Source organism: Pseudogymnoascus verrucosus, assembly GCF_001662655.1.
Source record: "Pseudogymnoascus verrucosus strain UAMH 10579 unplaced genomic scaffold scaffold_17, whole genome shotgun sequence".
NCBI classification, from domain to species: domain Eukaryota; kingdom Fungi; phylum Ascomycota; class Leotiomycetes; order Thelebolales; family Thelebolaceae; genus Pseudogymnoascus; species Pseudogymnoascus verrucosus.
The window spans coordinates 80,837-107,157 of NW_017263668.1; the positions used below are offsets into that span (position 1 = coordinate 80,837).

At 50.9% G+C, this 26,321-nt stretch overlaps 7 protein-coding genes across 7 annotated transcripts; 3 read left to right on the forward strand and 4 right to left on the reverse strand.

Annotated features, from left to right (window-relative positions):
• Window positions 1-49: 49 nt before the first annotated feature.
• Window positions 50-2,391, forward strand: HOM3 (Aspartokinase). The gene is made up of 5 exons (XM_018273760.2): window positions 50-320; window positions 413-596; window positions 653-733; window positions 785-2,028; window positions 2,082-2,391. The coding sequence occupies exons 2-5, from the start codon at window positions 433-435 to the stop codon at window positions 2,177-2,179; spliced, it is 1,587 nt and encodes a 528-aa protein (XP_018131170.1). The 5' UTR covers window positions 50-320; window positions 413-432; the 3' UTR covers window positions 2,180-2,391.
• A 929-nt stretch (window positions 2,392-3,320) lies between these two features.
• VE01_04286 (uncharacterized protein) lies at window positions 3,321-5,474 on the forward strand (the record flags this gene model as incomplete). Its single annotated transcript, XM_018273761.2, has 3 exons — window positions 3,321-3,542; window positions 3,589-5,015; window positions 5,069-5,474. Exons 1-3 carry the CDS (start codon window positions 3,534-3,536, stop codon window positions 5,472-5,474), a joined length of 1,842 nt encoding a protein of 613 aa, XP_018131169.2. The 5' UTR covers window positions 3,321-3,533.
• Window positions 5,475-5,753: 279 nt separating this feature from the next.
• On the forward strand, window positions 5,754-9,478 carry VE01_04287 (uncharacterized protein). Its single transcript, XM_018273762.2, has 4 exons — window positions 5,754-6,072; window positions 6,127-6,352; window positions 6,404-6,472; window positions 6,522-9,478. The coding sequence occupies exons 1-4, from the start codon at window positions 5,879-5,881 to the stop codon at window positions 9,252-9,254; spliced, it is 3,222 nt and encodes a 1,073-aa protein (XP_018131168.1). The 5' UTR covers window positions 5,754-5,878; the 3' UTR covers window positions 9,255-9,478.
• VE01_04288 (uncharacterized protein) lies at window positions 9,437-11,950 on the reverse strand. Its single transcript, XM_018273763.2, has 2 exons — window positions 11,893-11,950; window positions 9,437-11,835 (listed from the first exon to the last, which is right to left on the reverse strand). The coding sequence occupies exon 2, from the start codon at window positions 11,406-11,408 to the stop codon at window positions 9,519-9,521; it is 1,890 nt and encodes a 629-aa protein (XP_018131173.1). The 5' UTR covers window positions 11,409-11,835; window positions 11,893-11,950; the 3' UTR covers window positions 9,437-9,518.
• A 1,649-nt stretch (window positions 11,951-13,599) lies between these two features.
• On the reverse strand, window positions 13,600-17,861 carry VE01_04289 (uncharacterized protein). Its single transcript, XM_018273764.2, has 2 exons — window positions 17,123-17,861; window positions 13,600-16,964 (listed from the first exon to the last, which is right to left on the reverse strand). Exon 2 carries the CDS (start codon window positions 16,411-16,413, stop codon window positions 14,119-14,121), a length of 2,295 nt encoding a protein of 764 aa, XP_018131172.1. The 5' UTR covers window positions 16,414-16,964; window positions 17,123-17,861; the 3' UTR covers window positions 13,600-14,118.
• A 2,414-nt stretch (window positions 17,862-20,275) lies between these two features.
• Window positions 20,276-22,736, reverse strand: MID1 (stretch-activated cation channel mid1; the record flags this gene model as incomplete). The annotated part of the gene is made up of 3 exons (XM_018273765.2): window positions 21,204-22,736; window positions 20,458-21,087; window positions 20,276-20,280 (listed from the first exon to the last, which is right to left on the reverse strand). Exons 1-3 carry the CDS (start codon window positions 22,447-22,449, stop codon window positions 20,276-20,278), a joined length of 1,881 nt encoding a protein of 626 aa, XP_018131078.1. The 5' UTR covers window positions 22,450-22,736.
• A 154-nt stretch (window positions 22,737-22,890) lies between these two features.
• VE01_04291 (uncharacterized protein) lies at window positions 22,891-26,233 on the reverse strand. Its single transcript, XM_018273766.2, has 4 exons — window positions 25,966-26,233; window positions 25,206-25,857; window positions 24,855-25,157; window positions 22,891-24,802 (listed from the first exon to the last, which is right to left on the reverse strand). Exons 1-4 carry the CDS (start codon window positions 25,967-25,969, stop codon window positions 23,302-23,304), a joined length of 2,460 nt encoding a protein of 819 aa, XP_018131079.2. The 5' UTR covers window positions 25,970-26,233; the 3' UTR covers window positions 22,891-23,301.
• Between the last annotated feature and the right edge of the window lie 88 nt (window positions 26,234-26,321).

The window sequence follows — 26,321 nt, forward strand, 5'->3', positions numbered from 1 at the left end:
TGCCCTCGTGCTTCATATCTTCTTCTGGAGTATATTCTATAAATCTATATTCAGTTATATCGGCTGCGCTACTACGGAAAGGTCATAATTGTTTTACCCGGGTACTTTGATCTCAATTGGAGAATACCTGGCAGTACTTGTTCTCTTTGTCTAAGCCTTGTTCGTAGTTTTTATCACGTGCTTCGGCGAGCGAAAGGCTGAAGGGTTTTTGCAAACTATCTGTTATCTATTGGTCAGAGTATCAGAGTAGTAGATAAGAGTCAGCCTCGCCCAATTTTCCCCCGCCCCACAGCGATTATCGGCGTGCTACGTACTACGAGGTAAGCATTTTGCCTCTAATGGACCGGTAGCGTTCCTTGGGCTTGTTTCTCCCGCCAAAAGCTAGAAACTAACATTGTATTTGACCCTGCAGTCATATGGTCTCTGTGAAGGATGAGTCCGTCACTTCTCGAGAACGAGGACGGGTTGAGAACCGTCTCTCTGACCACATGTCACTCTCCAATTAAGAACAATAGTCGTGGGGGATGGATTGTCCAGAAATTTGGCGGGACCAGCGTCGGCAAGCTTCCATTCAACATCGCCGAAGACATTATACGGTAAGTTGGCATTGCGCATTCGACGACCACGACCTTTTCTAACTCTGGATTAATAGGGCAAATCTGAAAGGCAACCGCGTTGCTGTCGTATGTTCTGCTCGGAGCACAGGAAAAAAGGTCGAGGGCACCACAAGTCGGTGAGTCATTAACCACTGCCCTTCCAATGCAGTGTTTCTAACATATCGAAGCCTCCTAGAAGTGTACAGCGTTCTTGAATCGGTCGCCACTGTTAAAGACACAGAATCAGTTCATTACGACAGTCTTGTCCAGGAATATAAACGGCTCGTTCAAATCATCCAAAACGACCATGTGCATGCGGCCGAGACAAGCATCCGGGATCTTAAGATCAGGAATGCGCTCTCCACAGAGATCATAAGCGAATGCAAGGAAATACTCGACTACAGGCTTGCTGCGCAGAGATGGCACTTGGAGATTGACTCGAGGTCGAAAGACAGGATTGTCAGCTACGGCGAGAAATTGAGTTGCCGATTCATGACGGCTCTACTGCGTGACAGAGGCGTTGACGCCGAATATGTCGATTTATCAGATGTCATCAATTTCAAGTCGCCTGGAGGGATTAACCAGGAATTCTACGATTCGCTGGCGGAGGCTCTCACGGCGCGAGTACTAGCATGCGAAGACAGAGTCCCAGTCCTGACGGGGTTCTTCGGCACCGTGCCTGGTGGACTTATGGACGGCGAAATCGGCAGAGGCTATACCGATCTCTGCGCAGCATTGGTGGCTGTGGGGCTGAAGGCGGAAGAGCTTCAGGTGTGGAAAGAAGTCGACGGCATCTTCACCGCCGACCCCAATAAGGTGCCCACCGCGCGGCTGCTCACCACAATTACGCCTGCAGAAGCTGCAGAGTTGACATTCTACGGATCCGAGGTTATCCATCACCTTACTATGGACCAAGTTATCCACGCTCAGCCACCCATCAGAATCCGCATAAAGAATGTCAAGAACCCAAGAGGAAATGGCACAATCGTCCTCCCAGACCCCGTACTGGCGCCGGGTCAGCAGCTCATCCGCACAAGAAGTGTGAGCATTCCAGGCGCCAGGAAGACGCCAAAGAGGCCTACGGCTGTTACTATCAAGAACCAAATCGCTGTTATCAACGTACACTCGAATAAGCGATCTATCTCTCATGGATTCTTTGCAAAGGTCTTCTCCATACTGGACAAGCTACGACTTTCCGTCGATCTCATCTCAACGAGTGAGGTTCATGTCTCTATGGCTGTTCACTCGGTTTCCGAGGACGATTTACTGAGGGCGAGGAGAGCATTGGAGGACTGTGGTGAGGTCAGTATTTTGACCAAGATGGCGATTCTGAGTCTTGTCGGAGCCGAGATGAAGAATATGATCGGTGTAGCCGGGCGTATGTTCTCTACCCTGGGAGAGAACAACGTGAATATCGAAATGATATCGCAAGGTAAGCAAACACTGCAACCATCCATATCTCGACTGTGCTAATAATATCTTTAGGAGCTAGCGAGATAAATATATCCTGTGTGGTCGAGGCGTTCGAAGCAAATCGCGCGATGAACATCCTGCACACAAACCTTTTTACATTTTTAGAATAAGTCCTTGATTTGGTATGGGGAATGCATGCAATCTGAGGACAGGGCGTTGAAGGGCTGGGAGTATCGTTTTGTTACATAGTAGTGTATCTCTAAGAGGGAGCGATTGTGGAGAACTCCTGCCAAATCCATTGGTAATGCTCGACGTACTGTATTCGTACGAGCATTTACATTTAGCGAGCAAGTTATCTAAAGAATTTAAAGTCGGTAGATCATTATCTTATGTCCATGGATTCGTTTCCCTAATCTACTTTGAAGGAAGGGTGGCTGCAGCACAGCATGTTTTCTGTACGACACCCATATCCGTTAAGAGACAAACATTACCAATGCTAATATCGATAATTGGGAAAGGGCCGAATAACGCTGTGAGACAGACAAAATAACAATAGCCACCCATCCCGGCTTTGCTTGATAATCCATGATACTTCTTTCTTAATGTGTGTCGGGTTCTCACTGGACAAATGCGCCGCTATATATTGCCTCTTGGGGTTGAACAGACATGTCTCCTTGGCCAGCAACGTGCATTCCACGAATACGCCAGAATAGCACCATTATCTAACGGCTGCCTGCTTAAGCGTGGGATTCTGCCTGCCAGGGCTGAATGGACTGCCCGGGTAGTGCAACATAGGCGTCCTCAAAACCACCAACCCTGACGGGATACACAGATGGCTGATGTCCATGCGCAATGGCACAGGCCATTCGTCAGCCACTGACGCATTGTTTGCCATCTATCCAGATCATCTATATCTTTATCATTGGCGCTTGTAGCCGTTGTACGAGGGTGACATAGATTCCCATCTGGCTCTAGTCCGCCATCTTTCATTGAATGGCACTGAGACAGACTCGCTGGCTCCTCTGGCAATATGTCCGAATATTTGAAGCAGTCGATCCTTTAAAAACTATTCATCCAATCCACTCGCTTTTTCGAGCCAACTTTACGCTCCGGCTTTTCTGTGGATAGCTTATGCTACACGCACACTTGTGAGATGTATAACGCCCAACATTTAACCGCACATCTTCGTATCAATTGCCATGTATAACGTGCCGAGCCTACGTATGTATGACAGGAATATGTGCATGGTGCTCAGCCGTGTAATACGACGCACAGCGTTTCCTGGTAGACTTCATCCGGTAGCCTTCCATACTCTCATTACCGTCAGGTGCCTCTGACCCCTCTGTCTAGTTTGAAATATAGCCTTCGTACATCCATGCGTGTAGCTTCATCTTCTATCAACGCAGTTTGGCGCCCGTTTCATGTACTTTTTTTATTCGACGATGCCCCTGAGTGCTTCAAATTTGGTGACAATACTCTCACATAACCTCTCTTGCGGTCGTCATACCAAGTGTCTGGGAGAAGATGGGTTGGGTTTGTGCCCGATCATCCCAACTATAATATTTCTAACTTATCACAGGCCGAAAAAACCAATATGGCGGTAGCGAAGAGTGTAGTCGGCCGGCGATTTAGACTTGAGTTTTCGGGCCACAGGTTCGAACGAAAGGGAACAAGATTCCTCACGGAAGTAAGAGCCGGGCTCGCTACGTTCTTCGCCATGGCATACATAATCTCTGTGAATGCCGGTATAGTCTCGCAGACCGGAGGCACATGCGTCTGTACTTCAACGACGGATTCGCTTTGTAAGGATGATCCGCCATATTTGCAGTGCGTTCAGGAGATAAATCTCGACCTTGTCACCGGAACAGCGGCAATATCAGCAATCAGCAGCTTTGCTATGGGCCTTTTCGCGAACATGCCCATCGCTCTGGCACCTGGGATGGGCATTAACGCCTACTTTTCGTACCAAGTGGTTGGTTTCCACGGCGAAGGCTCTGTCTCCTACCAGTTGGCTCTGACAGCTGTATTTGTTGAAGGGTTAATATTTGTTGGGTTGACCTTGCTGGGAATTCGCCAATGGCTTGCGAGGTCATTGCCTGCGAGCTTGAAGATTGCTGGCGGAGCTGGAATTGGCCTGTATTTGGCACTGATTGGATTAACATATGAGGCTGGAATAGGGGCAATAACAGGAGGAACAGCGGATCCGCTACAACTCGCAGGCTGTGTCCCTAAACTGCGTGACGCTGTCACTGGTGTCTGTACTGGAGAGAAAATGCGAAATCCAACTATGTGGCTTGGTATCTTCTGTGGGGGATTATTTACGGCCTTTTTAATGATGTACCGAGTCAAGGGAGCTCTTTGCTTCGGAATCCTGCTCGTATCAATCATTTCTTGGCCACGAAACACCGCCGTGACAGCTTTTCCAGATACAGAACTGGGCAACTTGAGTTTCGACTATTTCAAGAAGGTTGTCTCATTTCGACCTCTCAAGCATATCTTAGCCGTGCAAGACTGGCACAACGGGGGGGGACAAACTAAAGACTTTATGGTGGCGTTAATGACTTTCCTCTATGTGGATATCTTGGATTGCACGGGAACCCTATATTCTATGGCTAGATTCTGTGGCGCAATTGACGAAGATACACAAGATTTCGAAGGATCCGCGGTGGCATATCTCGTTGATGCTTCGAGCATTTCGATAGGGTCACTATTGGGGATTCCGCCGGTGACCGCATACATCGAGTCTGGGGCTGGTGTATCTGAGGGAGGAGCTACCGGGATGACTGCCTGCATAACCGGACTTTGCTTTTTTATCTCCTTGTTTTTTGCACCTATTTTTGCCAGCATACCCTCGTGGGCAACAGGTTGTACTCTGATGCTTGTGGGGGCGATGATGACACGCGCTGCTGTTGATATAAACTGGCGATATATTGGGGACTCTGTGCCCGCCTTCTTGACAATGGCAATTATGCCATTTACTTATTCCATTGCTTATGGATTGATAGTGTTAGTCACGTCCATTTTCAAACTCCACGGCCTTTGATACTGACAAATGATAGCGGAATTATCAGCTATATCATACTTAACGGTTCTGCTTGGATATTAAGCTGGGTGACTAATGGCGGCATCGTTCCTTACGATTATGATCAGTCTGACTATTGGAGTCCAAGGCCTGTTGGTGGCATCCTTCCAGGTTGGCTCAAGCGGCTTGCACGGGGGAAACGGGACTTCTGGAGAGAGTATGACTACGATGACCAAATAGAGCAGGGCAACAGACACCATGATAGCTTCCCCACAAGCGACCAATACACGGTCTCCGAGTCACTCGAACGAAAGGCCAGTGCTTCCGGCGCTTCGGGGGTGGTAGAAACTGACCTCAGCACGCCCGCCATGGCTCGACTTCGTGATAGTATTACTATTGCCACGAAACCAGTAACTGGGTCATCCGTTTCTGAGAAGTATTGAGAGCTCGTAGGGGTAGAAGTAGATAAACGCACCTTGTAGTAATTCAATGGCCGTTATTTAGTGCCAGCCAGAACAATCTTCATATAATTTGACAAGGGACAGAGTCATTATGCATCGTATAGTAGCGCCCTAGCGTCAGTGAGGTCTTAATTGTATGGAATGACATTGTGAGAAAAGGATCTCGGAATAATAATGGGCCGGCGTGAAACAACCCAGCAGGGTGTATCGTTACCTTGCCCTGTAACATCGAGGTGAAGTTCCAGCCCCATGCATGGCGCTTATTGCTGTAAAGGCGATGGGACACCGCCTCAAGCCTCGTCAACGAACTAAAATTGCCATCGACTCATGGAAGTATAGCTATTTTGTTGTCCAAGTAATTTGCAGTCGTGCAAATTACTTGTGTAATGGCTTCTGTGGTCTATGTGTTTGCAGTGCCAATTCCGCTTCTTCCTTTTGTGCTCAGCCTCGTCCTGGTGCCTTTCATTGGTGCCTTTGTCAAGTTTATCTTGAGGCTTCGTAGTCAGAAACATGGCCAGGTAACAAAGGAGCTTAAGGATGGCCTTGATATCGTTTACGAAGGGTCTAAGGCCGAAATTGAGTGAGCTACAACCTTTCTATCCCTTTGAAGGCCGTGGTAGCTAATCAACTGCAGCATCGTCGCTGTTCATGGATTTGGAGCCAACCCAAATTACGCGTGGACCGCGGATGTGGGAAGCAAGGTTAGGTTTCGCTGGCTCGAACGTCTTCTTCCTAAAGAAGTACCAAACAGCCGCATTATGACATTCAGCTTCCAATCGAACTGGCTTTTAGATGCACCGAAGACACGGACGACTCTCTGTGCAACCGCCCTACTTGACGCTTTGCACAACAAACGGCAGGTACAGTAACTATCCTTGGCAGAATTTGAAGACTTCTAACACGGAATCTAGGAAACGAACAGTACAGAGCGGCCAATTATTTTCATGGGCCATAGTTTTGGAGGCAATTTGATCCAGCAGGTTTGAATAAGAGCGGCCTTAGGAAAGTGACTTGCTAACTACCAAGCAGGCGATCGTGAACGCTCACCTACATGAGGGGAGAGAAGATATTACAATGGCGACTGCTGGGGTGATATTTTTTGGCACTCCTCATAGAGGCAGCAAAGACGCATCCTGGGGAAGAATTATCGCAGATCTTGGTAGTTATTCAGGGTTTAACTCCTACGACGGCATTATCAAAGACCTGGAAGAAGAATCGACCCACCAAATCGATTTACTACACAGCTTCAGTGTTTGGCTAAGGAGGATGTCGGTTGAAACTGTTTGTTTCTTTGAGCTCAAAGAGACCGACTATGGTCGAAAAATCGGCTTGACCGGGATTCGACGTAAAATTGTCGTGACCGAAACCTCTGCCTGTATTGATGGTTATAGAAAGGTCTCTCTAGATGTTGACCACCTGCATCTAAACCAATTTAAGGGCTCAGATGATGCTTCCTACAAGAAGTTTCAACCAGAGATTAAGAGGATGGTCGATGGGGCCCCAGCGAAAATCTTGAGAAGGATGAATCCCCGCCAAATCGTTTACAATGATGAACAAATACGTTCGACTGCAAACTCTACGGAAAAGCTTAGATGCCTTCAAGCTCTTGTCGTTGTCGAGTCAGACGTTATATTAGAAAACCTTCGACGAACCAAGGGCGACAGGGTTGAAGGGACATGCGAATGGGTTCTGATAAATTCACAGTTCACTGAATGGCTTAACGCCGATAAGAGCCAACTGCTACGCATGACTGGCGGTCCCGGAATTGGTAAAACCATGATTGCAACCTTTTTAGTTGATGAACTGAAAGAAAGGGCGCAATACTCTGAATCGGATTTATTCGCTTTCTTCCTCTGCGACAACAAAGACGAAAGGCAGAGAACAGCAACTGCAGTATTGCGTAGCCTTCTTGTCCAGCTCTTACGCCAACAACCCTCATTTTTCTCATACATGCAGCCAGAATATGAGAAATACGGGGAAGACAAATTTAAGGGCGTATTCTGCCTAGATTTTGGCGCTCTTTGGATGGTCTTTGAGGCTATCTTGAGGGATCCGGCGGAACGATCGATCACTATCATAATCGACGCTCTTGATGAATGCGAAGAAGAGTCTAAATCGAATTTAGTCAAAGTGCTCCACGATTTCTTCGATCCAAACAGCCGCAATAACAAGGCGAAGTCTAACAAGGTGAAGTCGAATACCCTAGTTCAGACAGTTAAGATTATTATCGCCCACAGGCCGGAACCAAGCATAGAAAAGGGCTTCTTACACGGAACCCAGCCACTGAAAGTCGATACTGGCCTTATAAATTGCGACTTGTCGAAGTTCATTAGAGAGAAGACGGAGAAACTCCGAGACGACTTTGATCTCGATTCAGAAAAGGCAGATCAGATCCGCGGCGTCCTAGAAAGGAAAGCTGAAGGGACATTCCTATGGGTATCCCTTGTCCTTGGCGAAATGGACGAGCGCGACACCCAAGGCAACATTACCGGCTTGCTTGATAAACTGCCGTCGGGTCTTCCCGAGACTTATGAAAGAATCCTACGAAAGATTAAGCTGGCACATGGAAATGATGCAAGCTTTATACTACGCATTATTTTCATAGCCCGCCGCCCGCTCAAAGTCGATGAACTTGCTATAATATGTCTTCTTGGATTGGGTACATATGATAAAACTACTCTTCCGACAATTCAAGACTTAAATGAATGGAGACATGAATATCGTTGTTGCGGAGCATTTCTGAAAGTCGATGAAGAGAATGAGACTATCCATCTAGTACATCAATCGGCAAAAGACTTTCTGGAAGATCTCTCGAGGCACGATGACCTTGCAGGGTTCTATCCAGAAGCAGGTGCATCGAACTTCGATATGCTTCAGGTCTGCTGGAAATATATGAGTATAGAGAAAGCCGAGAAGGCTGCACTCAGCGAAGAGGTGATAGCACATGAAGCAGGGATGATATCCGACAAAGAGATGATATTAGCAGGAAAAAGGCATGACTTCCACTGTCGTAGATGGTTTGACTATGCGGATAGGGAATGGCGGGATCACGCACTGACGGCCTATCCTGGTTGGGTGGACCTACCTGGAATGGAGAAGAGTATACTCGATAAACTGCCATTCTTTCGTGATGAGTGGTTAGAGTCAGCAGCTAGGGAAGGCCAAGAGGCAGCGGTAGAACAACTTCTAGATAGAGGAGCTTCTATGCTGTCGGTAAATGGCATAGTTCTACGCACCCCGATATGGCATGCCGCTATAAATGGGCATGAGAAAGTCGTCGGGGTACTGCTTAATAAGGGGGCTAGAGTAGATTTGAAGGATATGTATAATAGAACACTGTTATCGGAGGCCACTAGGAGGCGGCACGAGAAAGTTGTTGACCTATTGCTTAGTAGGGGAGCTAATGTTGATTTAGCGGATATATATAACGAAACGCCGCTGATCTGTGCAGCTAGGTCAGGGGATGAGGTAATTGCTAAGCTCCTCATTAATAGCGGGGCTAATGTAAATGCGGAAGCTACGTCTGGTTTGACGCCGCTGATACTCGCTGCTCAGACGGGGGACGAAGCATTTGGGAGGCTGCTACTTGGCAGCGGAGCTGATGTCGATTATAAGTCTGGCAGTGGCTTAACGGCGCTATCAATGGCTACGTGGCATACTCACGGGGATTTTGCCAGGCTACTAGTTGATCACGGAGCTGAAGCCAGTCCGGAGGAACAAGAATGGCTAGATTCACTTTCGTCAGCCGCTGAACGGACATAAGAAGAAGCGTCGGCGTTGTCATTAGTTCCTCCTGTGAGAGGTAGGGAGATATGTTGCCACCAAGAGCTCTCTGGTGGAGTCGAACCACGATTCCATTGCTCTGGTTTTTGTGTTTTGGCACAAGGGATATTTCTAATGTACGGGGGGGTAGAAACTCCAAAATGGACATAAAGCAGATGAAAGCCTGTTATATTCTCTGTTCCAACATAGGAGCTATGCGAACGTCTATCCAGTTCATCTATCTACATCAACTAAAGCCCCACCCTACTTCTTCTTCAAGTTCGTCCACCTCTCCTTCAACGCATGCGCCGCCGCCTTTGGCCTCCTATCCCTCGTAAACACACCCTTCTTATTCCCATCCACGCGTCCCGTTCCCATGCTCGTCTGAAAGTCCGCGAAATTCCACACGTGCTCCCCAGCCATCGCCTTAATCGAGTCGAACACCCTATGGTACATCGTCAGCATCGCCACCTGGTACTCCTCGCTCCACGGCAGCCCGAGGACGGTGTGCAGCCCCGACACAGTGTCAGCGCCGTACTCGGTCATCACGATCGGCTTGTTGTATTTCTTGACCCAGCCCTGCAAATCGGTCGTGAGCGCGACCTCGGCATCGGCCAGCTCACCGGTCTCGGTGTACCATCCGTAGTAACGGTTGAGGCAGAGGACGTCGAAGAGGTCGGAGATCTTGTCAGTGACGTGGGTCGCGAAGAAGACGTTGGCGAAGGTGATAGGTCGGCTTGAGTCGAGCGAGCGAGCAAGCGCTGCCAGGGGCTCGAAGTAGGCCCTCGCGCCCTTGTCGTCGGACGCGGGCTCGTTGGCGATGGACCACATGACGACGCTGGCGTGGTTCTTGTCTCTGTGGAAGAGCTCGCGGATGGCCTGCGCGTGCGCGGCTTGGGTCTTGTTGTTAATGAGGTCCGGGCCAAAGGTCACGCTGCCCGGGGTGCCCAAACCGAAGTTAAGTCCCACGGCGGGGGTTTCGTCAATGACCACGATGCCGCGGCGGTCGGCGTACTCCATCATCTCCTCGGTGTAGGGGTAGTGGGAGGTGCGGAAGGAGTTAGCGCCGATCCAGTTCAGGAGCTGGAAGTCGTGGACCATGTAAGCTTGATCGTGGCCTTTGCCGCGGACGTTGGTGTCCTCGTGCTTGCCGAAGCCAGTAAAGTAGAAGGGCTTGCCGTTGATGAGGAATTGGGTGTTCTTGACCACGACGGTGCGAATGCCGGTCGCGAGGTTGTAGGTGTCCAGGGTCTTCTTAGAAGAGTCAACGATGCTGGCGCGGAAGTTGTAGAGGTATGCTGCTCCGGGTTGCCAGAGCTTCACCGAGGGGATATTGATGGTTCCGGTAGCCCCTGAGCCTTCGGCAACGGTCTTCCCGCTCTCGTCGATGACAGCGATTTGGACCTTTCTAGTTGTCCCCTTAGCAACGGTGATGTTGTAGTTGATCATGCCGGTGTTTCCCTTATAATCCGTGACAACAGTGATGTCCTGGATATGCTGCTTAGGCACAGAGTACAGCCAGACCGAGCGAGCCAAGCCCGCATAGTTGTAAAAGTCATGATAGTACTTCTGCGTTCTCTTTCCCGTCAACGCGCTGGTCATCACCTTTCCAGGCGGGAGAGTCTCAAACGTGAGAATGTTGTTGACCGCGATGGTAAGACGGAACTGCTGGCCCGCAGTCACAAGATCGGTCACATCAGCCTCGAATGGAGTGTAACCGCCCACATGATGAGCGACGAGACGGTCATTGACATAGATCTGGCCTTCGTGGGTAGCGGATTCGGCGCGCACAAAGTACTGCTCTCCTGACCAGCCCTTGGGGACAATCACATCCCGCTGGTAGTAGACCCATCCGACATGGTCGTGGATCGCGCGGTCGACGAAGATGTCGTTGTAGGAAGCTGGGACCGGGCATTCCAGGTCGGTGACCAATGGCCCAGTCCAAGGCTGGGCGGTGCTGTTGGCGCTGGTTGCAACGGAGAATTTCCACAGTCCATCTAGGTTAACGAGATCTCTGGACAGCGAACGCTGTGGCTTGAGCATAGGGAGGGCGTTAAGAACGACATCTCTGCTGGCGATCTGATTGTCATTTGTTGGAACCGCTAACGAAGACGGGATGATAGCCAGGAGCGAGAGCCTAGCGAGGAGTTTCATGATGCCTATATTGTTCTTTGCGACGAGATGCTTGTGTGAGGCTGTTCAATAATCATCTTAGAAATGAGAAACTATGGAATACATATACTCACCCAATCCAACATTGGCAATTGACTCTCACAGCCATTGATACCTAGTATTCTTGCGCCTCCTACCCAGAAACAAACAAACCATTCCCCTAACGTCCTAGCCTCTCCAAATCTAAACCCATCAAATGACGCTCCCTTTGCGGGGGAGGGTAAGGGAGGGCCTTTGCAAGGATACCACTTTGCGGGGAAGTGTCCCAGGATAGAGGTCAGCTCTCACCCTCACCAGCTCCAAAAACGCGGGGAAAGCTGTCAGTAAAGCTGTCAGTAAACACCCACATTCCGCTCCTTGCGGTGAAAGATCCTCGCCATGTCGTCAACAACCCTCCCAGACGCCAAAACTGCGGGGGAGTTAGTACCAAAAGCCGATCCTAGCAGGTTCGGGCCCTGGGCCATACCGTAAACTCAATTCTCACAAGACGCCAAGATTACGCGGAAGAGCTGTCAATAGCCGCCAGAAGTCCCACCCCACCCCCCCCCCAAACCTCCCTACTTTGCGGGGAAAGGGACACAGAATTGGCAGTTGGATTTATTAACAAAGTCGACTCACACCCTCACAACAGACGCCAATATTGCGGGGAGAGAGCAGCAGGCCTGTCAATAGACGCCTAGATTCTGCTCGTTGCGGGGGAGGGTCGTTAACTCTCACAGTCTGTCTCCAAAAAGGGCGGGGGAGCCGTCAATAGGACACCAAATTCCGATCCTCCTCGCAGACGCCAAGAATACGGGGGGGGGCTGTCAATAGCCATCAAAAGCCGCACCATGCCATGCCAGGGACGGCCTGGGCGTATCGTCAACTCTCCCTGCCGCCAAGACTGCCGCCAAGAACGCGGGGAGGCTGCCAATATTCACCGACCTCCCCAGAGTTTGCGGGGAAGGTCCACGATGGGGTATATTATCAGGGTCGACACTCACCCTCGAATACAGGGAGCTATCCTGTCAATCATCCCCCATGGGGGAATCGGCAAGACACTCGGCAGACTCGGCAGTTCTCCAATGGCATCGTGCACATCTTTAAGAGTTAAAAAAAACCCCAAGCCGGGTCGGGGGACGGAATCCGGGGAAGCTTGTGCTTGATTGATCCCCCTCTCGGATGCCAAGAATTCAGAAAGATTGATGGGAGATTAAACTAAACTCCAACAGGCGGATTATACACCAATCGGGAGGAGTAGGGAGGTGTTTGTTTATGGGGGCCGATGAAAAGCCGAGGGACGGGTGGTAATATAACTTCTTTCTTCCAAGGCACAAAGGCACATATAATATAGCTTGGGATTATTATCCTCTCTTTGTACTTTCACTGGCAGGGCAGTGGTGGTGGTGGGTTCTCTTCAACGGCGGAGAGAACAGCTGGGCTGTCGAGAGAACCTACTGTGCAGCGTGCAAGTGCAGTTGCTGTTCGATTATAGATAGTGCTCGGATTTAAGGCTCGGAAGTGAAGTGACAGCAAGGGGCCGTGCACGCGCGTTGGGGCCGGTTAGAACCGTGTGGCGGGTAACGGGGGAGTCGGGTGAGTCGGGTGACGGGTGAGAGGTGCCGAGGGAGGGCGGATAGGACGGATACCGGGATTGGGATTTTCTAAGGACCGGGAATAAAAGTAAATAACTGGATGAGTTTGGGTTTTTTGTGCATATATTTCGACTATTATATTTCCATTGTGTGGGTAAGGTAACTGCCTGGCTTAGTGGTAAAAAAAAAAAAAAAAAAAAAAGATGTAAAGGAAACTGAATAATGGAATATTATTTTTAAGATTATTTTATTAGAAAAATCACGAAATTTATTTTTGTAACAAGATATTATAACAATTTTTTTTTTATTCTTACTGATGCTTAAAAAAAATAAACGTCGCTTTTTATAGATATACCCCCCATAGGCACCATACATGCATCTTATACCTACATAGTACCAGAGTAAGCCGAAAGCAAGCAAAGCACTCAAGACCTCACCATAAACCTTTCCTCGTTCATCATTTTATCGCCACTCATGAGCACAAGAAGGAAAAAGCAACACTTGGCAAGTATGATAACTACAACCCCAAAAACGTAGGAATCTAGCACATCACATCACAGTACAGCACAACATATCACACAAGAAAGACCATCAGATTTATAAAATAGACTTAATTCATTCATTATCCCATTCATCGCCGCTATCCGCGTGCGGAAGGAAGGAAACTCATAAACCACCCCAAACAAAAACCTAGTATCATAATGACTCCAACAAACGAACCAGTTACTCAGCCAATCCTGTAGTAAGGACTCTGACAAAAAACCACCCCCCTAAAACCCAAAGGCCAAAAACATACCCGCATACATCCCACAAAGAAAAAATCTCAGAACAAAGATAGAGAGACAGATCCTCATACCCCGACAAACCCAGCGACCAAACAAAAGACAAAAACAAGTGTCCCGTCCAGTCCAATCCAGAAAAAAAGAAATGAGAAAAGGGGGACATTTTCGTATATCCAGACATTTATCATAAACAAGAAAAAACCCAACATAGCCCCTCAGCGCGGCGCAAGTGTGTGACTCCGACAGCAGTAGATGTGCAGTATAGCATCGACAAAAACAAACAAACAAAAATAATCCGTTCATAAAACCCTCATCACTCCCACAATCTCCACGGTCTTAAAACCGACTCGTAAAACTCCTCCTCACCCCACTCCTAACACCAACCCCTCCCTTCATCTGCTCCCCAACCCCACCACCACGACCCTTTGCCCCAATCTTCGCAAACCCTTGCAGGATATCCATCCCCGCATCCTCCGCGACGCCATCAGCCAGGAACTCCGCGCCGTAGTACTCCTCTTGCACTACACTAGCGCCAGCAGATACACCACCAGCGACAGAAGAAGAAGCACCACCAACAGAGCCAATATCAAAGCTCCCACCCAGACTGAAGATGGGACTCGCAAATTTACTCGGCGACGCGCCCCCCAACCCCAACGCCGCAGACGGGGAATGAAACACCCTCGGCACAAGCGAGGGGGTGAAATTCAGCTTCGGCGTCGACGTCACGCTCCTCCTCGAGAAGCTATTAACACCATTCGACGACAGATCCCCCAGCGCGCTAGGCGCGAGATCGAAGCGTCCCCTCTTCGCCGTGCGTTTCTCCGGCGACCCGTTCCCCGGCACCGCGAGAAAGTCTCCCGCAGTGGCATCGATGAACATCTCAAACTCGGTTTCCAGGTCCGGGAACAGCGGCTCGGCAAGGTTGAACGCTGGACTCCAGGGGAGGCAGTCGTCGGCGGCGTGAATGGAGTCACGCATTGGTGAGCCGACGAGCTGGCGCACGCGTTCGCGGTGGAGACGGAGGTTTGTGGTTGGAGAGACGGAAGGAGGTGGGCGGGATGGCGCGGTGAGCTTGACAGCTGGTGTGAGCGGGGGAAGCATAGCAGCGGAATCGTAAGTGAGCCCCCTACGAAGCGGGGACGAGGAAGGCGCAGCCCAGGCAATGGACTCGGCGCATGGAGTGTGGCGGGCGCGACGCGAGGTCTTTGACGGGCTATCGTAGGAAGAGCCGCGTAGGCGTGCAATTTCCTCCTCAGCGCGACCGCGCTTGACGGGGTGGCGGTCCGGGACAGGGTTGCGCAGGGCGGAGGAGTTGAGGGAGGAGAAGTAGCCACTGTCGTCCATGGAGGCGAAGTTGCGTTTGTGGGAGCGCTGGGCGGAGGAGCGGGCGAAGCGGACCACGGGTGGGGGGGTGTCGTCGCGGAGACGGACGCGTCGGGGGACCGGGGGGGAGGATTGCATGAGTGCGGGTGGGGAGGAGAGGATGGGTTGGGCAGCGCCGGCGTGTGCGTAGAGCTCGTGCTCTGGGGCTTCCTCGTCGGGCTGGTAGGTATCCGAGGCGGGGATGGTGGCGTCGGAGGAGAGCTCGTTGTCCATCTTTGTGGCAGGCTTGATAGACATGAACGAGTTTGTTGAAGGGGGAGCGAATTCGGAGGGTGCTGGCGTCGAGTTTCTGTACGACGACTGTGGGCGCTCCTGGATCATGGGAGGTGCCGGGAGCGAGACGGATGCGGACATAATAGGACCGCTCTCAATGATCGTTCCCTTCTTCGGCTGCTTGTCCTTGTTGAACTTCTCCTCCTCTCCTGGAGCAATAACCCAGTAGTTGCCTTTTCCGGGATCATCCTTGGGCCTTTCCTGCTTCACGAAGGCCTTGTTCAAGCTGAGGTTGTGGCGAATGCTGTTCTGCCATCCCGTCTCGGCAGCGCTGTAGTAAGAGTATGAATCCGAGATCCACTTGTAGATCTGGGCCAGGGTCAATCGCTTCCCTGGGGCTCCGAGGATGGCCATGCCGATGAGCGTGGCGTAGCTGTGGGATGGCTTTGTTCCGTCGTCTTTGACGGCACCGAATTGTTCTGCGGCAGGGCGTGTAGGCTCAGGCATCATTCTCTGCTTCTTTGACTGAATCATTGGCGCTTCCAGCAGGGCACGCTTCCTCTGGGTCTTCTGTCCGTATATGGCATCGTTTGCGTAGAAGTCATCCGCGTCATTATACTGGTGCTGGTAGTTCTCCTTTCCGGCCGGGTAGATATTCGACGCGGTGGTGAAGAGTGCCTTCTGTGGTCCAGACCCCTGTCCTCTAGCCTGCAGAGGCTGCTTCTTCTCCAGCGAGTCCGTACTGCGCATTGCTCCCCGCGGCGGCGGCATCGCGTGCATGTTGAGCTTATTGCTCATACCGCTCCTCGACGGCGAGCTGGACGAGTGCAGCGCGTTCTTGTGTGGTGATCCATTGTTGGCCTGGGCGGCGGGAGCGTTGAGGACGATATTGCGTCTCGAGGAGGCGTTCTTGATGGGACGTAGGGGGGAGGCGAGGCGCGGCAGTGTCGAGCCGGATGGGACGTAGCTTCGATCAGATTCGGGATCTTGGTAGATTTGCAGCGGCTGCTGCTGACGATGACGCGTCGACGACATCGCGACGAGCCGACAACGCGGCGTTGAGGTTGGATATCGAGGCGTCTAGGCAGACGAGGTATCGCTTCGGCGGTTCGGTACGCTACGCGTCGGGAAGGCTGCGGGCGTTGAGCGAGATCGGTTGTTTGTTGATGTTGTTGTTTGTTTGTATGTTTGGTGAGGTATGCTAGACGACGATAGTGAGTATCGATCTGTTGAATTTTGACGACGACGAGGTTGGATGGCGGATTGAGGTTGAAATTGGGCCAGACTTTGGGTAGCGAAGGATGGGAGAAAACGAGAAACAAGATTGTGCCTACCAAAGTACCTAGAGGCTACTCTAGCTGAGAAGAACCTTGGAACGGCTGCTGGAGCCCGGGTGTCAGAGGGGAGTGGAGACTGTTCGGCGGTGGAAAGTGGGCGTTTGGAGTGAGGTAGCAGGGGGATGAGGAGGGAGGAGCAAGGTAGTTGCAGCGTGTCGGTGGGCGCGAGTGGATTGCGTGTGAGCGTATAGTGGATACGGGCGCAGTGCTTGGAGGAAAGCCAAGGTCCAGTGGGAGGGATTGTGATTGCTGTGTGCCGAGATTACTCGTCAGACATGGGCTGAGTGAGCGTGGATTGGGTGGAGAAGGATGATCGAATGGGCGAGTGAGGATGAATTGAGGATGTCGCCGAAGATAGAGCGTGTTTCTCTCTGGGAGTACGTACTCGGGGGGGGGGGTAAAGGTACCTTTGTAAGGCGCGAGTGGGTTCCGCGCTTAGGACGTGATCGATCGCGAGGTGGAGGAGGGAGGAGTACGTAGAGAATGGAGTCTTTTGATGCTCGATTGAGTAGTTTTGTCTCTGGTGGACGGATTGGTGAGATGAGGGTAAGAAGCTGATGATGGTGATTGACAGATGACAGCTTGTAGTGGGTGTGTGTGTGTGTGTGTGCAATTGATGAAGCAAGAATGTTTGGTGTGTGTAATTGGTAGATTGGTGTATGATGGATGGATTGGTGATGTTGAAAGGAAGAAGAAGAAGAAAGTGGGAGGGTGAAGATGGGAAGGAGGGTAGAGGTGATGGAGGGGAGGGGGAGAAGTTTAGTTGAGTGGTGGTGAGTGGGTGGTGAGTGGGAGAAGCTTAGTTGTGTGGTGGTAAGTGGTGAATTGAGGGTGGTGAGTGGGTGAATTGAGGATTGATAGAAGGTTGTGTAATGTGTAATGTGTGCCAGGTGCAAGGTAGCAAGGTAGATAGCAAGGTGGGATGGGATGGGATGGAGGAGGAGGTATGTGTTTCTCGTAGTTGTTCTCGTACTAATTCTCGTGTTCACCGCGTTCACCGTGCACCGAGTTTCATCGAGAGCAGGAGGGGAAGAGAAGTAGAGGCGGGGAGAGCACGATGACGGCGGGGATAGTAAGAGTGAAGAGAGACAGAAGAGAGACACGTCAGAGGCTTGGTGGGAGTGGTGGTGGTGGTGGTGGTGGTAGTGGTGTGGCCGACTTCAATGCAGCCTGGAATGATAGGGTGGGAGGTGAGGTGAGATTGTACGGAGCAGCTGCCTGGAACAGACGGAGGAGGAAGGGGGAAGAGAGGAAGGTGAGGAAGGAAGGAGGGGGGAGACACGCATTACCGTCTCTATCCTATCCTATCTATCTTTCTCTCACCGTTCCTTATCGTCCATCTAGTCCTTCTCGTCCATCTACTCTACACCCGACTGTACGACTATAATCTGCCTGCTCTGCTACTCAACTACTCTACTACTCTACTGTCCTCCTAATTTTCTACTAGTCTACTGCCGTATAAACCACTCTACTACTAATACCCTCCTACTACCACCTCCCACCCTAACCCATCTCCCACCGAGACCAGCGGGGCACACCACAGTCAAACACACGATGTGACCACGCCTCTAACCTTCTTCTCCTCCTAATCTCACCTAATCTCACCTAACTCACCAAATCCCATACCATCCCACCCATCCATCCCATCCCACACTGCCGTTCTCCCCCTCCACTCCTTCCCCCCACCTAAAAATCTGCACACAACGGCCCCAAGCAGATCCTGTCTTAACGTATCCACTATCTACTATATCCACCTTAAGACTTCTTCACTTCATCCCTCCCATCCATCCGTTTTGCAATAGTAGAGTATCTAGTACGTACTACCATCAAACTCAGCACACTCATCCTCTTCCTTCGTCCCATGGTAACCCATTATCTAGCCTGGCCATTCTACTAACCCTTCTAACCATCCTAACCCTACCCTCCCACCACTACCACTCTATCGCAAACACACAGCCCCGCGGCGACCACCCTTCTCAGCGCCTACGCGCCCGCGACGCGTTTGGTAAACAAAGCCCTGACCTAAACGCGTCGCGAGTGGGTACGTACCTTCCACACCCTAACTCCCCATCACGTAAATTACGCGAGATGAGCGAATCGGGTAGAGCGTGGTGTGGGCACGTCGGAGGATGGAGAGTGTGCCTCAGTTAGTCAGGTTCTTACCTTGAATTTTAGTAGCACCCTGTTCCTGCCTCAGTGAATCCGCGTGTAGATACACCTCCGACGATGAGTATGTGTTTTGTGTGTGCTGTGTACTGCAAACGGACACACACACGGCTGGGAAAGGTCGGGTGATGGACCCCTTGGGTCTTACATGAGTGTTACTGAGATGAGGAAATATGCGTGATCAAGGGGGTGAGAGTGATATCGCCGATTCCACGAACTAAACTATCTTATTTCCACATAGTTTCCTCACCTAGCAATCCCGTCATCCTCGTCTTGTCTCACTGGTTTATACGGTTCTAGTTGAGGTTGGGCGTTGGCGTGGCGTAATTTTGTGCGGGAAGTGGGGTGGACACCTATCTTGGAGTTAAGGCTGGCTGGCTGGCTTGCTGGCTGGCTTAGGGGCTATAATTTGCATATCATACATAGTGGGAAAATGACATATTAAAGTCTTATAGTTTAAACCCTTTCATAACGATATACATATACTACTATACCATAACTATGTCCTTGTGCTCGTGCGTGCCCCGGAAACGGACAAGACGTTTAATTAACTAAGAAAAAAAACCCCCCACTTCTAACACTTCTCTAATTCCGGCAGATGGAAGAAACATTTCTCAACACCCCTTACCAGCCACGCCAGACCGAGTTCCTGGTTCCTTCCTGGTGATTGATGGATGCCACGATGGGATGAGGAGGCGAACTTGCATATGAGGTTTCTGGTGCCTGACATAACCATAACTCACTCCCCCTTTCTCCCGCAGCACAGTCTGCCCGCCCGCCCGCTCCCACCTTAGCCTCCTGCAAATGCACACGCACCTTGGACCTGCTTAAGATGAGATGAGCAACCACAGCGCATAGCACTGTGACTCAGATTCCCCAAGAACTATCGTATGCACGCACGCACTCTTAATTTGGGATTTTATGATATGAGGAATCTGATATAGTTATTTATACCTATACCGTAGTTTCTATAACCAACCACCACCCATCCCCCCCTATTAGTTACATATAGAACTCCACAACTGCCATAACTGCCATGAAACTAAACACAATAGTTACGTATAAAAACCAAACTCTCCTATTATCTACATATACACAACTCCCCCCATATAATAACTACAAAACATGAAAAAAAAGAAAATCTCTTCCATTCCATTTGCCCCCATACCCGCCCGTACGACCCCTTTCCATCAACCAAAAAAAACTTCTAAGTGTAAAAGCGCCCAAAGCCACTACCAGAGTGATTTTTGGGGCCGTGCTGCTGCTTTTTTGTCGAGTCCGGAAAGGGGGTGCGTAGGATGGCGATGGCAGGTTCATCTCGTTGCTCATGTACATTACCACCAACCCACCCACTCATCTACACGTATATCCATCCCAAACGCCGCGCTGTGCCTTTATACTGACCTTATCCCTCCCCCCATATCGCTGTGTCGTTTTTATACTGACTGTCCTCCCTCCCCTATTTACCACCCCTCAACCCCCCATCTACCATCATCCCCTCACAAACCCACCACCCCCAACCAAACACCCACCACCACTCCAACCACACCCCATCCCACCCCCCTCCTCCCCGCACCACTAAGATGATAAGCCGCCCCGGGGTAATTGCAAGTAATCTGCCCATCCTCACTACTACTCCCATTCGGCCTCCTTCCATAACTACTCGCGAACCCTCCATTCCCCGGTCCGGGACACTCAAACCCCATCGCCGCCGGACAGCTCTGGACGAGGTTATAACACATATCCAGACACGGCAGGATCTCCTTATACGGCCCCGGCTTCACGATCTCATCGATCGCCGGATTCCTGCTCGAGTTCAAGTAAAGAATTTCCTGGCTGGCAGCGAGGAAATTAGAGTCCTGAAGCATCGATGAGTTGGGAAACGGCTGCACCACGTTCCTCGGCTGTAACCAGGGGTCAGAACGGCTGTAATCCTGGCACCGCGGGATGGTGACGCTGCACAGCCAGGCTTTGTAGGCTGCGGCGCAGTGGTCGCAGTTGCGGACTAGACTGTATTGACCGGTGTTTGGGATTTCGCAGGGGATTTGCTGCAGGGCTTTGGCGAAGTTGGAGTACGCGGATGCGGCGGCGTTGTCGTAGAATTCCGCTAGCGAGGTGAGGGTGGGGAAGGTGGTGGGGTTGCCGGGGACGGCGTAGGAGACGTCGGAGCAGAAGGTGAGGTTGAAGAGGATTGCGCAGTTGCCGTCTGGTGGGGGTTAGTCGGGGTTCGGTAGAGAGGATAGGGGGGAAGGGGGATAAAGGGGAAATGGGAGATAGAGACAAAGGGCAGAGGGATGAAAATGGGAAAAAAGGACTACTAACCAGACTGCGTAGTAAAATTCATACTCTGCCAAACGCGCCCCCCACCCCCCGGCGCTCTCTCCGTCGCATTCCCGGGCAACGCCAAAATCCCATAATACTGCGAACTAGCACTCAGCCCCTGAAAGTAAAACTGCTGCTTCGGGTGCGTCCCCAGGGTGACATTCGTCATGATCGTCTTGACCATATCGGTGCGCAGCCCCTTCTGCGTGCCCGCGATCTGCGCATAGTTCTCGAGCCCGCAGTACGAGCGCGACACGCCCTGGATCGACATCTGGTTTTGCTGGTTGGCGAAGATCACGTAGGGGGGCGGGGAGAGCTGCATCCATTTCTGGTAGACGGGGCTGCTGGAGTTGTCGAGGGTGAGGTTTTTGGTGGCGAGGAGCGCGGAGCTGGAGTCGCTGTCGATGAAGAAGAGGTCGGCGGCGTCGCCGCTGTAGGAGTGGAAGGGGGCGTCGATGGAGACGCCGACTTCGACGTTGTAGACCCCTTCGTACTCGGTGGTGTTGGGGGCCTTGACGGCGATGTAGACGTCTTTGCTGGCGTCGAATGTGAGGTTTGCGAAGCCGAATTCGGCGGCCACTGTTAGTTGGCCGTCGGCGGGTTGGGAGGCTCCGAGCGCTGTCTGGTTGTCTCCCACGTACATTGTTAACTGAGGCGGAGGCCCTTGGGGGCCACTGGAGCCTTTCGCGTTGCTGGGCTGGAGGCAGGTATTCAGCGTGATATATACAGTCCTCGTTGCGTTCGCTCTCTTGTGTATCGAAGACTCCTCTCCATCCGCCGTATTCAATGCGCCCTGTCCACCCCCCTCACCCCCACCCTCCCATCTCGGACTTAATCCAACAGACGGTAGCCCCGTTGATCCGCTGCCAGCAGGAGCATGCGGACCCCAAACCGTCTCGTTCAGGAAGACGAAATACATCGTCTCCCCCTGGTTCAGATTGTACGGCCTCGCAATATTGTTGGGTATCTCATACGCCATCGGCAGCTGCCGCGCGTGCAAATCCTCCCCACCCCCCGTGAACTCCACCTGGTATATCATATCCTCGCCATCCTCCCCCTCCCCGCGCGCCGACACAAAGGGGTCCAGTAACCGCTCATGGTTGTGGTCGTCGGGTAGTATCGAATCGAGCTCGGCGGCATGGGCGAGGTTCCCCGCGAAGATTGTGAAGAAGAGGAGAGCGACCAGGCCCGTGGTAATCATGGATGGGAGGAGGCGGGGCTGGAGTAGTGGACTGGGCTTCGACATCGTGGTGTTGTAGCCATGCGCATGTGGCGCTGACGGCGAGGCTCCCCGCGCCAGATACGAGGGCGATAGATAAATATAACTGATGCCTTGTGTAGCTTTGGAGCGAGTGGCGGTTACGGTGGCGGGATGGTGGAAGCGATTGACTCGGGTATTAATATTGTAAGAGTTATGAAGATTATGTATTTCGTGGAGAAGGATCAAAAGAGTGTCGTCTCTAGCTGATCTGCAGCTGACAGTTTGATGACGCTCCTCCGTGCTTCCTCGTGTTTCGGACTCGTCTGTACTTCGCCAAGCCTTTTAAGAAATGGTCTGGAGCGCGACGACACCCGCCATGTGCCTCTGGTACACTAACATATTTTCCCCTAATTATTTTTAGCCGTCCAGGAACGGCGTTATTTTTCAACAGTTTAGATTATAATCACCTGGATAACTCAAAATCTGGTAAGGGGAACATAATCCATTGTGATGACCAAACAAAATATCTCATTCAGTTTGAAGTAAGTACATCAATGTCGATGACAGACATCCACAGCTCCCCTGGAGAATTAAAAATAACGCGGTAAGTCAACTGATAATCATCGCATCCAGCCCAACACAAACCAAACAATCACGCCTTTGCCCACCTAATCCACCATGGATTACCAAAAAAAAGCAATCCCATATACACATACACGCCGTGCCCCCACACAAGTCTACATCATAAATATCATCCCAGGATCATAATGGGGTCCCATCCGTGCCCAACCAGTGACCCCTTGTACCCTAGTTTGGAGCTTTGAAGAAAGCTTCGAGAAATGTACCAATTCCCAATCGCAACGTGAGGCCGTCAATAAGTGTCATGCTTTGGAAATTTTAAGCTGCCTGTGCGAGGTTGATCGTTCCATCCATATTAGGGGTTCCCATTTGAGCATCGCTGAAGTTGAACTTGCTCATGGAGAACTCGTCGTCTGGCGTTCGCATGCCAATTCCACTGTCGTCATGTCCAGAAACGACATTCATAGCTGCGCTGCTTGCCGTGTCCATCGGACCTGGAATCGTAATGCCGTGGTCATTAGAGCCATTCATATACTGCTGACGCTCAAAGTCGTCCATAGGCAGGCCATTATATACATTCGGGTTCGATTCGGCCGCTCGGTTCTGGTGAGACTGGACTATGTTCTCGTTCCGCCTGGTATTGGATGTCTTGTATTCCATGAAACCACCCTTCTCGGCCATGAAAGATATCATCTCGTCGATCCAGCATTTTGTGACCCACCAGGATCCAAAACTCTGGCCGGACTTGATAGTGAGATCTCTCATCACTGCTGTGCCGACGCGTTCAACACACCATATAATGTCCGCTGGGCTAGCGTACGAGAATCTGCCCGGAATCGACACCAAGAAATTGACCCATCGGTCGAGGACATTTTCTGTCGACGAATCTAAGTGGATGCTGGACTCTCTTTGGTTACCGCTTCGAGCTGACATATCGCCGTATGGTGTGACACTTTCAATGTCCCAAGCTACCGTAACTGGATCAAGGAGATCTCGTAGCTCTGTTAAGAGGAGCCTTGCCACATCATCCATTGCCCTCGTTGGAATGCATTCTGCAACCTTTCGGAGACGCACCATAGATATCCAATCTTGGTACATCTGATCCCGATTAGGAGGATGAGAAAGCATATTTGCCGCTGCATGGGCCGTGAGGTTGACTCTGCACATGCGATCTAACAAGCCAGCGAATAGGGTCGCAGGGGCGACCTTGGCATCGATGACGTGAGCAGGCTGGCCGTGGAAAGATGTCTGGATGTGAGAAACCAGGCGCTCTGAGATTGCATGCAAAGTATCTAGAATTTGTTGCGGTACAACCTCAAGAGTCAAATGGCCTAGAAGTCGGATCATCTTTTGGTACATGATGAAATCGCATTCTTCTATCCACGGCGCGATACTCTCGTGAGCAAAGAGTTTCTGTACCGGCATGGTGAGGGTGCCATGAAAGGAAGTGAATAGATAAAAGAAGGTCTTTTGTTTCACAAAGCGGATCGCGTCCACTAGAGAGGTGCAGTGGGAACGATATAACGCTGTCAACGCTGTTGCCGAATCCGGATCTGTCCCAGCTGGGATGAATGGTTCAATCTTTGGCAACGTGATGGGTTCATATTCATGCATCGAATTGTCCGCCGGTGGGACAAAGCACAGATGCTGGGTTATTTTGCCGTTGTATTCGAGATCCTGGACGTTGTGAAGGACTGACTGGTTATATAGACTACGTGATTGCACAAAGCTAGATGCAGGCTTATTCGTCTGCTCAAGGACAGGTGAGAAAGCCATGCCTGGAAATTCTTGTTTATCCACCGGAGTGTGTGACGGAAGACTGCAAATAATGTTAGCATCATAAGAATCCCCTAGCAAGTTATAAAACATACCTAGGTTCTTGCGCGAACCTCTTGGCTTCTGCCGTCTTCATGGGTTGGTATTTTTGCGTTGATGGATTCTCAATTAGGTTTGGCTGATCTTCCTTCAAGCTGAAGTTGACATAGTGATACTTGGATTCACCTCGGACACCAAGACGCCTTGTTTTAAGGCCAGGGAATAGAACTCGGACAAGCTTGCCGAAAGACGCTGGGTTGAGTACCGTGACGCGTTCCGTTGCACACCTTGAAACATAGTTTGCGTATACGCGACCTCTAGGTACTGACCCTTTTCCTTTGTCACAAACTTGGTTTATCCTGCAGACATTAGTGCAAGTTAAAGACTGTAGCTTCTATAGCACATACCAGATCATTGCAAACACCTGTCGCATCCTCTCTGACTGCGGGCCCCGTTCATTGCCATGCAGCTCTGTAGCTACTTCAGGTAGTTTGCGGTGCTTATTATTTTGAAATAGCTGACGCATCTCAAGTTCATTTGCTGCACTCGACTTCGAAGCCTTTTTGGGAGCTCCATTAGCACCAGCTAACGAATCGACGTCATCCTGCTCATCGCTACGGCCTTCAAGCATAGGACTATCATCCTCCATAAAACTTGTTCCATAGCCGTCTGTTGGTAGAGACCGCCGTGCATGTTCGGGCCTATACGAGCCGTCATGCGAGTATCCTAAGGTATGGTTGACCGCAGCACCCAGCGCGGGGTCGATGCCATAGTCCCGGGGGTCTCGGAGCTGCGAGGCGGACTGCATAACCATGTCTTCGGCAGTTACATGGCCGCCACCCGCGAATCTTTGTTGTTGCTCGTTCTCAAACCATTGTTTCTGGTATTCGGCGGGGTTACCGTCCGCTTGTTGATCGTGTAGCGAGTGGGTGGCGGCACTGTGTAGACTTGTTGTTGATCCCCGGGAAAGCTGGCGCTTTCTCCCCTTCATAGAGACAGCCGTGTTTGAGCGCGAGCGACTTTTCGTGGGCACCGTCTCCGTTTGTGGTTGGGATAAATCTGCTAAGCGCTTAGTATTTCGCGTTGTTGGGATGGTAAATAATGGCATGCGCGGTATGGATATTTCGCATTGCGCAAATGTAACGCGCAGCGGCAGTAACTACATACCCATTTGTTTGTATGTAAAAGATGTATTCGAGAGCCCAATGTTTTATTGTTATATAATATAATATCTCATTATCTGGAGCGGGGCTGGGGCTTTGTTGTTGATGATGTTTGGCGATTGTTTGCGGCCGATGACGGGATCCGTGTTCTGGTGTCCTTGGGGAATCACGTCTCGAACTTTCGCTTCTTCAGGATTTGCCCGAGTATTCAGTCTGGACGTAGTTGGCGTATGGTTGCTGCATCGAGGTTGTCGTCGATCAAATTGTTCGATTCTTTGCTTGTTGTTTACTCGCATCCTAGGTATTCTGGGTTAATGAGGCAACCTTTCGCTTATTGATCTCGGAACGGCGCTAAACTCG